General features: G+C 51.8%; 1 protein-coding gene across 3 annotated transcripts in view; it reads left to right on the top strand.

Moving 5' to 3' along the window:
* The first annotated feature begins 49 nt into the window (after positions 1-49).
* USP31 (ubiquitin specific peptidase 31) overlaps positions 50-10,650 on the top strand; it is a 31,040-nt gene continuing 20,439 nt past the window's right edge. For 2 of the 3 annotated variants that reach the window (XR_014855027.1, XM_085074213.1), the window contains exon 1: positions 52-776. Coding sequence is in view for 2 of the 3 variants with exons in the window: in XM_085074213.1 (XP_084930339.1) it covers positions 195-776 (582 nt within the window). In the remaining variant the exon portion in view is untranslated. Of the gene's footprint in view, positions 777-10,650 lie in introns of all 3 variants that reach the window. The other variant, XM_085074212.1, reaches the window with a different exon arrangement.

The raw sequence follows: 10,650 nt of genomic DNA, 5'->3' as shown, positions 1-10,650 counted from the left end.
GTTAAGGTGGCGCCGCGGTCACGTGGCACCGCGCCCCGCCCCGCCCGCTGCATGGCGGCGCCGTGAGGCGGCGGAGCCGCGGCCCGACTCGGCCCGGCGGGATGCGGCGGCCGCCGGGCTGAGCTCCGGGCCGAGCGCCGGGCGGGCTGAGCGGGCCGAGCGCCGGGCGGGGATGCGCGCTGCGCCGCGCCGCCATGTCGCGGGTGAGCGGCCCCGGGGCGGCCGGCAGCGCCAAGGAGAAGCGCTCCTTCAGCAAGCGGCTTTTCCGCGGGCGGGCGGCGGGCGGCGGCGCGGGCTCGGCCCCGACCGCCAGCCAGGCTCCGGCGCCGTCTGGGCGGTCGCTCGGCGGCTTCATGAGCCGTGTGCTGAAGACCCTCTCCACGCTCTCGCACTACAGCAGCGAGCCCGAGCCCCGCGGCGCGCTCGCCCCGCGCCTGCCCCCGCCGCAGGCTACGGGCGGCCTGGGCAGCTGCTTCCCGCCGGGCCCGCCGCGCAGCCCCGAGCCCCCGCCGCGCCCCGCCGGCGGCCCCGAGGCCGTGCCCGGCGTGGCGGGGCTGCGCAACCACGGCAACACCTGCTTCATGAACGCCATCCTGCAGTGCCTCAGCAACACCGAGCTCTTCGCCGAGTTCCTGGCGCTGGAGCAGTTCCGCGGCGAGCCGCCCCCCGCCGACGGGCCGCCGCCCGCGCCCGGCGAGGTCACGGAGCAGCTGGCGCAGCTGGTGCGGGCGCTCTGGACGCTCGAGTACACCCCGCAGCACAGCCGCGACTTCAAGGTGAGCGGGGGCCTCGTCCCGTCGAGGCGGGAGGAGGGACCGCGAAGCCGCCGTGACAGCCCGGCCTCGCCCGCCGGGAGCAGCCCTGCAGGGCCGGTGCCCGCGGTGCCAGGGTGGCGTGGCTCGGGCCGGGCTCGGCTGGTGGTGCCGTGGCTCTCAACAGGTCCAAACGTGACACGTGTCCCCCATCACACGGGCACGGCAGGCTGTCCCGGTCAGCAGCTGTGGTGGGTGCCTTGCCACTGGTCCGAGCACCCGCACGCTGGGAAGAACCCTCTGGCCTCGCCAGCTGCGCGCTAGAAGCTCTGGAGCAGCAGACCCTCGTCAGGTGACAGCGCTGGGCACCACCGCAGCGCCCTGGGCATGGGACAGGTGCTGCCACTGTGCTCTTTGCTCACGGTGTTTTACGCTAGCTGATGGCTCTGGATGGTTTTTATGGTTGAAAATACCCATTTTACTGTTTCATTCTTCTGCTGTGCTCCCATTAGAGAAATTGCAACTGACTGTTGTTTGGGAGTTGTGGGCATACACTAAAGGAGGCTGTTGAGAGCTGTGCCTCGTAGTCTAACCAAGAACTTGGGAGTCTGGGCTGATTTAGGGGGTGTGTTTCAGGAGTAACTGCTTGTTCCCTCCTGCTTGGACTCGCTTGTGTTTAGCACCACGATGTTCTCCCACCGCAGCCCTCGCGCTGCCGTTCTGTCCAACGGCGCCATGCCCTGCCCTGCCCAGGCCTCACACCTGCCCAAGGAGCTGCTGTAGCAGAGAGCTTGGTCCTTGTGCTGTGGCTTAAAAACACCGGGCCGTGGCTTTGAAATCAGACACAACTGTTCTGAGGCCTACCTTGTCAGGCCCACCTTGCCTCTTGGAATAGGGAGAAGTATTATTTGTGGCACATAAAACTCTCTGGCTGTGTGAGAGAATGAGAGGGTGGGTGCTAGCTTCCGCACCATGAACTTAGAGGCACTTAGGGGAAATTTTAAGGGAATTTTTCTTGCAGAGTGAGTTGGAGAGGGGATGCTCAAATGCATGAAAACACAGCAAGAATGTCGTTGACACAGCCTTGGGCTCTCTGCCTGCAATTCAGCTGGGGTGCACAGCAGGTAGAGACTGGGTCCCAGAGTCAGCTTTCCCTTGATGCCTGTTGGATGGTGAGGTGTCCTAGAGGCACCTCTGAGGTGGCAGGGGTCTTTGGCACCTTTGGTCATTTGAATAGCCAATACCTCTTTGCTTCTCCTGTGCCTTTCAAGGCAGCTGCACCCACCTGTCCTGCAGCCAATGCAGGGTATTCCCTGCGGACCCTGGCTGTTTGCCCTGGAGTGAAAGCATCTGCCTTCTCTCAGGATATCTGGCACAGGGACCGTGTGTGGCTCCAGTGTTTTCAGGAGAGGTTGTTGTGGGGGAGCACTTGGGAAGCTGATCTTCTCGGTGAGTCCGGTCCTGGCAGCACCATGGGGCACTCGCCTTGACCTGTCACTGCTCCTGAGGTGGTATGGCAGGAGAATAAATTGTGGATTTCTCCTGAGTAATAGCAGGAAAAAAGTTTGTGAAAGCAGAATTGTGTTCTGCCAGTGGAACTGATGGAAGGGAGAGCAGCCCTCTTTCTAGGCCAGGCTCCACTGCTCACGTAGGCTGTGGGAGCAGGGCTGGGATACGAGTGACAGCAGGAGGAAGAGCATCAGGGCCAGGGATTAAATTAAGGCCATGTTCCACGGGTGTTTATAGTAGAACTGTGCTGCTTGCAGGCACCAGGGATGGTAAGAGAGTGCTGTTCTGCTCGTGGATGGAGCTGGAGTCCATCCATCTCCTACCTTTTGGAAACCTGGAGGTTTTCAAAACCCTCTTGCTGGAGGATATCTTGTCCCAGCTGATCCAGTTCCGTGCTGCACGGTGCCAGCAGCCCAGGTCCTGCTGCTGGACTGTGTCATTATGTCAAGTACTGTTCCCTTATAGGGCTCAATTACTTCTAATAGGAAATTAATGTTTCTAAAGACAGTTAAGTTGCCTGAACCTGCTATTACATTCAGTTCTTAATGAAACTTTTTCTCAGCAGCAGATTTGCACTGTTAATTTACAGATGTAAACAATGGGTTTAGGTTGGAGAAAGGCAAAGATTAGTGTTTTTATTTTGGAAACTGCTGTTTCTCCCCAAAGGAGAACATCCCCCAAGCTTGTTCTGCTTAGAGGGTGGAACATTCCTGATCTGCCTTGATGTAATTGTTTTTAAGGGTGTAAAATGTTTTCACAGAGTAATTTTGGGCTTTCCCTCCAACAGTAATAGCCACTGACAGTAATATTTATTTGATAGGCAAAAGGCTCTTCATCCAGCATGCTTTGAAATCCGTGTTGGGGTTTTTGCTTTTTTTCCTCTTTTGGCACTGAATATAACTGGGCAAAGGCATTTCCTAATTCCTAAATATTTCTCTGCTAAACATATTTTAGGATAAAGGATAATACTTATCTTCTTGCTCATCCTTATATCTCTAGGCTCCTCTCTTGGAAGAGAGGAAATTATTTTCAAAGGCGTGTGTCTTGAAGTCCTTGTGGACAGGGGCCTTTGAAGGGGTGATTTTTGCAATGTTCTTTACCCTCAGCTGGTTTTCCTTGATAGTGTTTTCTCACTTTTTAAGTTGGTCTTTAGAAAATAACCCATCTCATGGGTCTCTGAATCATGTAGCTGCTGAAACCAAGGAAAATAAATGGTTCATCTTGTAGTTGCAGGGTGAGGGGGGAGCCTCACAGAGAGGGGAGGTCTGGAGTGCCGGCAGAGCAGGGGAAAGCAGGGGATGTAGGAGGCTGAGGTAGCACGAAAAGGTGCAGAAGAACTGGACTGAGGTGGAAGCAGAGGAGTCTGGTTCCCGGGTTGGGAGCAGAAGTGAGCCTGGGCAGCCCTTCCTGGGGAACAGAATGGGAGCACCAGGGGAGAGCTGGAAGTTCCTGGGTTTATTTCTGCTATGGATGACTTTCCCATTGGTCCTGTGTGCCTTTGCTGTTTGCTTTAACAATCCTTCTCTTCCGATTGCCCAGTGGGTTTTGTTTTCCTGCCCAAACAAAGCCACTGCTTTCATAACAGAGGCCAATATTGCAGCTTGTGCTTCCTCTTTCCCCTTTGTGATGGTGTGACAGTGGTGACAAACATCTATTGTATAAGCCGGGCTTTGGGCTTGTTTTTTTCCAGGGAGCTGTCCCGTCCTGCCTGCAAAGTTCCTGGGAGTGTCAGACAGGGAGGACAGTGCGCCCTTTGTATTGGGAATTGGTCTGCAGAATTCAGAGGTGATGGTGGGGGTCGTCAGTGAGAATGATTTTGATTAAAACTAATTGGGCTTGAAAAATTATGTTGTTATGCAAATCCTCTGCCTTCTGTGGTGTGTGGGTCTCCTGTGAATGATGACTGTTCTGAGACTTTCTTTGAGGCTCTAAGGCAGTTATACACTGAAGCATGTCAGTGTTTAACAAGACCCTTTGCATGCCAGAGCAGGGATTGCATTTTTTGTCCTACAAGAAAAAGGTGGCCTTGGCTGTGACCTGCATGTTCAGCAAATACAGTGCAATCACCATAACTCAATTGGGTTGGATTGTCAGAATTGGATCTGAACCCAGAATGAATCCCTGTTGGTAGAGCAGGGATTATTGTGCCAGGTTAAAAGTGCTGCTTCCTTTTTTATTTATTTTAGACCTAAGTTTGGTGTGAGATTTCCAAGTAGCTGTTTGAAACTCTTGTTTCAAGATGTTTCTGGAGTACATATGGCACAAATACCTCACTTTGGGATAAGCATTCTGCCAGCTGTGTTGGGCACTTCTTTGGGCGTTAATCACTAACTCCTGAGTTATGAAGGAACTCCTGGGAAGTGTTGACATGCTCAGATCTTCGCCTCCTGTTGAAGGTGCAGTGAGAGCGATTCTCAGCGGGGGCTGCTGGGGCAGTGGGGGCATTGGGAGCCTTTGGTCCTGCTCACTGAGCTGTCAGTCCCAGGCCCTTCTGCTCATCAGAGCCCTTGTGCCTTGCTAATGGAGACAGTGATGTGTGAAATGTGATCTCCTGGATTATATTTAATTGTCTTGCTCACGGCCTAGCACAGGATCAGTTACTTTATGCTGGATAGGGTCAACTGCTTATTCCTAAAATATTTCTACAGAGAGCAAACTGTCCTCCCTCTGCACAGAGGGATGGAAGAAAGGAATGTGAAAGAAGGGATGTAAGACCCTTCACCGTTCCCTCCTGGTCCCCCAGCTCTTGGTTCCTGGTGTTTCAGTTTCTGTGTTGGGCTGAAGAGACTTTGGGTGGGTTAAGTAATGTGGGGATCTTAAAGTGCTTGTTCCATTTCAGTCCAGGAGCTCGCAGTGGTGGCATCATACTGAGGAGGCTTGTGCTAGGGCTGCTCTGGAATTTGGAGTTGATGCTTTCCTTGAAACAATTTTTCTATATAATTTTTGTGAATGTTCTTGACATCGCAGAAATGTGTTTCACTGGGATCACAAAGTTTTGGCAGTCTTGCCAAAACATTACACCCTTTTTTTGAAATGTTAATTGTCAATAAGATTTAGGTCCATTACTGTGTGTATGGTTTGTTTTATTTTGCTTATTTTTTGCATGTTTTTCCTTGCAATTGCTGTACTCGCCTTCTACACACACACATAAACCTCCTGGGAAGGGTTTCCCGCAGCAGATCTGGTTGCCTTAAGGCAGCAGTCTGACTTACCTGTGAAATCCAAATGCTCCTCTGGAGATTTCTGTGCTGTGCTTCAAACTTTGGTCTGAGTGAGTGCACCACAAGGTTGGGGAGCCAAGGCTGAGTGGCAGAGTCCAGAGGTCAGATGTGGTTTGCTGAGGGGGTTCTGTTGGAGAGGGCAGCAGAAGAGTGGTGTGGGTGCTCTGCTCTAGAGCAGACTGTCAGGTGAGGCAGGGGAAGATACCCCAGTGTGGAACAGCTCTGCAGCCTCACTGCCAGCTGGCCCTGGGGGTTGGCAGGACCCTCTGTGAGACTGGAAGGGTGAATGTGCATCGTTGCCAAAATGTGCTTTGTGTCTTTCCAGCTTCCAGGTTATTTCCATGCTGCCTGTGCAAAATGACACGTGGTGGAAGTATGAGAACTGTGTTGTGCTTGGCAGCCCGTGGAAGCAGTGAGGGGGATGCAAGTTCCCAGGCAGCCTAATTGGATCTTGGTTGCTCTATGCTTTGTACATGGCCACACTTGATTGGAGTGAACCCATTCTTTCTGCCATTTGAACAAAGTGCGGCTTAATTAACTTGTTTGCATATGATTGTGTCAGTGAAGTGAATGTTTGTTATAGAGTGCAAGGGGAGACTTCTCAGAGCAGTAATGATGGAATTCCCCCATCTCAGTTTCTGTGTCTGGCTGGGGACTAGGAGCAAAGCCTGGAGAGAGCGGGAGAGGTGCAAATGTCTTGGGCTGCTGAGCCCAGCCTTCAGCATTTACTGAGAGTCCTTCACTGAACTGCTTCACATTTGTGGCATTCTCCTGCTCCTCAAGCCCTTATTCCTTTGAATCCCACCACTTGCTCTACTAGTGTAGCAGGAAAACAAGTTTTTGCTGATCAATATGGGATTTCTGCTCCTTATAAGGATGAATTCTCTCAGCAGCCAACACCAACTCCTGGCAGTGCCTTCTGGCAGGCAAGACCTGCACTCCTGGGGAGGGCCTGGGAAGGAATGTGCCAGTTGGGGAATGCAGCACCCACAACTCACCTCAGTGTCTGTACACACATGGCAGCCCTGGATAGCATCATCTGGACAAACTTCACTCTCTCCTTATGCGTTGCAGGAAGGTGGTTAATGAGGATTAACTGAAGCTTCAGCCTAGAAGGGTGAGAGTAGCTGCTGGCATGAGGCAGATGTCAGGCAGGGGCTGGTGGGGTGATGCTTCTTGTCTGGGCTTGTTAAACATGGTGGAGAATCTCTCTGATGCTGGTGTGCTGCTCCCTGTAGTGCTCCTCTTGGCTTTGCTTCGTGAAGTGTTCTCATAAGTGGCTGTGCATATTCTCCTCTGAGGTGCCCAGGGCAGGACTGTGTGGGGACACTGGCTGCCCAGGGAGCTGCCATGTCCCATGGGGTGCTGCCTCTAGAGCCCTGGTGCCTCTGGATGCCCACAGGGCCAGGGAGGAGTGTTTTGTCCTGCCCTGGCTGCTGCGACAAACCTTCTGTCACCAAAGTTCCCTTTTCCCTGTTTGGTGCCCGTGGTAAGGCTCAGTCCACAGCCATCTCTTCTGCCCTTGGACTGGAGGAGCTCCCTTCCTGAGCCCCGAGGCCTGAACCATGCTGCTGGCTGGGTACTGGGTTCTCCAGACAAGGACATCGCCAGAGAGGGAAAAGTGCTCTCTGTGTGTCAGCAGAGAGAGAATCAGGTAAGCAGTTGTCTGCTGTAGAAATTATCCAAATGTAAAACTCTGGTTGTGGGCTTAAAAAAGAAAAATGTGATTGAACATAACTCACTGTTCAACGGAAGATAAAGAATAGCCTTTCTCTCCTGCACACGTGTCATTGGGTCAAGTCTCTAATGAGCTGACTTTGTCTGTTCATGTGCAAAATTATTCCACAGCTGCTTCCTACCAGGGCCACACTGGAAAATAGCAGACTGGCATTTTTCCTCTAGTTGTCTTTGTGATTTGGAACAATAATAGCAGAAAAGAAGAGGCCAGTAGTTCAGCTCTGTTTGGATCTATTGCATCTCTTTAGAGCAGTAGATGAATTATTATTAAACTTTTAGTGGCCTGATAAAAATGATAATGTGTTTTTGCTGTAAATCTGCTTTATGGACAGGCAGGGACTGGTTTGGTTGCAGGGTGCCTGCATTGGGGGTACATGAGTCGGATTGATAGGAAATTTTGATTTTTTTTCCCCCTCTTATCTCTTCGGATGGTGCCACTTCTTTCAGAGTGTCTGTGTACCAGTGCTTGCACATCTGGTGGAATGGAAGATCCATCCACCTCCTGCCAGTGTTGTAAGGGCTGAGCTGAGGAAAGGGCTGGAGGTACTGTACAGTCATGGAAAGCGTTGGGAGGCAGTGTCAGAGTCCATGCCCGCTCCTGGTATCTCACAGCTGAAACTGCTGTACCAGAGTCATTCCAGAGTCATTCTTCATACCCTGCAGTGCTGGATGGAGGCTGATCAGATGTGCCAACCATATTTACAGGAGAACCAGATTAGGGGCAGAGGACTAAAGGCTCTTGGGGGTTGGTAAATGTGGTGGTTTTCCGTATGTTTTTAAAGCAGTTGCTTCTTAACTCTGTATCTGCATCCAGTTACAGTTGCTGTTACATTACTGCAGGACCAGCAAAATGAGGTGTTGATGAGCAAAAGGGGAGTGAAAGTTTAGGGTTATGACAAGGGCAGGAATCCTGCTGCCAGGCTGGAATAGCAGACTTGGAAAGTAAATACGGAGAGGTGCTGGGTGGCCAGTGCTCAGTGATGAGGTTCCTGCAAATTTGTCTACTTCGACTGTCAGATGTTCCTGGAGCTATTCAGGAACACCTAGTGTGGCTGCCGAGAGGCTGCTGTCCCATCCATAGCACAGAGCTGTGAGGACCCCCAGCTGCTGTACAGTCCTGTCTATTGCCCAGGGCTCTGGGGACATCCCCCATGGTGTCCTGCCTGCTGCCCTCAGCCTGGCACAGGAGTTGGCCAGGGGAGAGGGAAGTGTGTGGGGCTGTGCTTGGTGCTGACCCATCAGGTGAGGGGGGCTGCAGTTTAGGAGTTCCTGGTATTTGTCTCAATTGTTAAGTTGTTTATTTGAGTCGGCACCTCTGCCACTCTCAGATTTAATCATGTCCCTCAGCACTGGCTGTTCTGTGTGTCCACTGTTCCCCTCCACACCCTGCATGTCTGGGGTTGCTGCCGCAGCCCCCTGGAGTGGGTTGGGAGGAGGGCACACAACATTCCCTGGAGCAGCAGCCACAGAGGTTCAAGCAGTAATGGACCCACTTGTGGCAGTGCTGGCAGGAAGTGTGAGTGACACTGGGAACACGCTGCTGTTACTGGAGTGTTTGTTTAGCGGAGCCTCTTGTGAGGAAATTGCATCTGATATTTTGTAGTGCTTCCTGAATCACTTCCAATGTCTTGTGATGTGTCTCCACAGGCAGCTCTTTATCCTTAGTCCACTCAGCCTGCAATAGTGTTGAGAAAACCAGAGCAATTATCATGGAGATGCTTCTCAGACGAGCAGTGACACAGATATAGAGCAAAGCATGTGACTGCTGTGCATCTGCAGGTTTGCTGTGCTTGGGATTGCTACAGACTAGCTGCTCTCTGTGGGACACAGCATCACCAGGGACACACATCAGTAAAAGCCAGGATGGGTCTGGATTGGAATGATGTGCTGTGCCTCTGGGAAAGAAGCAGTAAGAAATACTATCCTGGATTCCCAAAGTCCTTATGTTCCTGTACAGAACCCCAACATGTCCCCTTTTCACTTGAAATACTGGATTTGCTTCCTCCCAGCAATGCTGAGAGCCTTTTATCATCACCTCTGTCTAGACTGGCCCTTGAAGTAGGGTGACAGTGCCTGTTGGCTGAGCTCACTGGGACAAGGGATGCCAGATAAGGCCACTGGCTCTGGCTGATGGGAGAGCATTAGTGCTGCCATCACTCCTGGTCATGACTTGGTGCAGAGGGAGCACACACTGCTGGGGACATGGAGTGTGTTTCTGCACTTCTTTCCCTTGGATCTCTGTGGTCAGCTCACAGGGAAGAACGAACTTGGCCTTGTTGTGACCTGCAGTGCTGTTGGAGCCCTTCTCCCTCACCCTCAGTGAGAGTAAGGGACATTGGTGCTTTGCTGGGCGCAGTGGGTTGGGAAGGATGGGTAGAGCTGTTAAAACTCAGGTGTGTTACTGTGACTGCATGGGTAGCACTTCTGGAGAGATGTAGTGAGCTGACCACTCAAGACTGGACTAAAATCTCTGCTTCACATGTCAGTGTTTGATTTTCAGTTTGAAACTTGATACAGTAATTTAAGGGCTAAATTTAATTTTTATTGTAGGTTTTTTTGAACAAAGTTAATTTTTGCAAAGCAAGTCTCCACATGTATGCCTTAAACTCTTCCATGCATCATTGTCTGAGTGCATTCATCTCAGCTTCCTGCTGAAGGAGGGCAAGAAGTATCAGGCTGGTACCTGAAGAGACCTTTTTGGATCCATTTTTTGGATTATGTTTTATAATTTTATTTCTTCCAGTGGATCTTACTTTGCTTAATGGGAACTAGGAACGTAGAAGGCTGTTTGGTCTCTATTAATCTTCAAGTGCCCACAGACTGCTTCAGATTTCTCTCCCCGTAAATTGGTTTTCAGCAGCGTCCCAAGCTGAGGTTACGTTGGACACCAAGCAGAGGTGGTGGGGTCACACCAGTGTGGTGCAGAGGCAAGTGCTGTCTGGGACCACTCCTGTGGTTTAAGCTGTATGCACATATTTTATGTTCAGGGTGCCCTGCACAGCAAGGGCAGTAAATCTGCTGTCAGAAGGGCTGCACATTTGTAATGAGAGAGATTATTTCTGTTTTCCATCATTTTTCTGCTTTGAGACAGGTGGACAGATTATAGAGCATAGAGAGTGTATGTTTATCAGTCCCTTCCTGCCTCTTTCATCACCACCCCCCTCCCCGGTGACCCCATTTTCAGAGGGATAAAGCAAGCAACCCAACCTCATTTCTCAAATCTGTTGCAAAGTCTGATTAGTGGAGTGGAGGAGCTCTGGCATGAGGCGCATGTGCAAGCCTGCTGGGCCCAGGCTCTGCAGCCTTCCCACCCATTCCTGCCCTGCAGGTACTGTCTGGCCTCTGCCTGGGCCATTGTCCCTCTTGGGGACCCTTCTCAGTAAGTCTGAGCCCTATGTGAACAGTTTTTCTCTCTGCAGGCGTGCCAAGGG

The sequence above is a fragment of the Lichenostomus cassidix genome, chromosome 14, assembly GCF_008360975.1.
Source record: "Lichenostomus cassidix isolate B80296 chromosome 14, HeHo_3.0, whole genome shotgun sequence".
Lineage (NCBI taxonomy): Eukaryota > Metazoa > Chordata > Aves > Passeriformes > Meliphagidae > Lichenostomus > Lichenostomus cassidix.
Note: the sequence above shows the minus strand (reverse complement) of the source record. Positions and strands in the feature narration are given on the sequence as shown.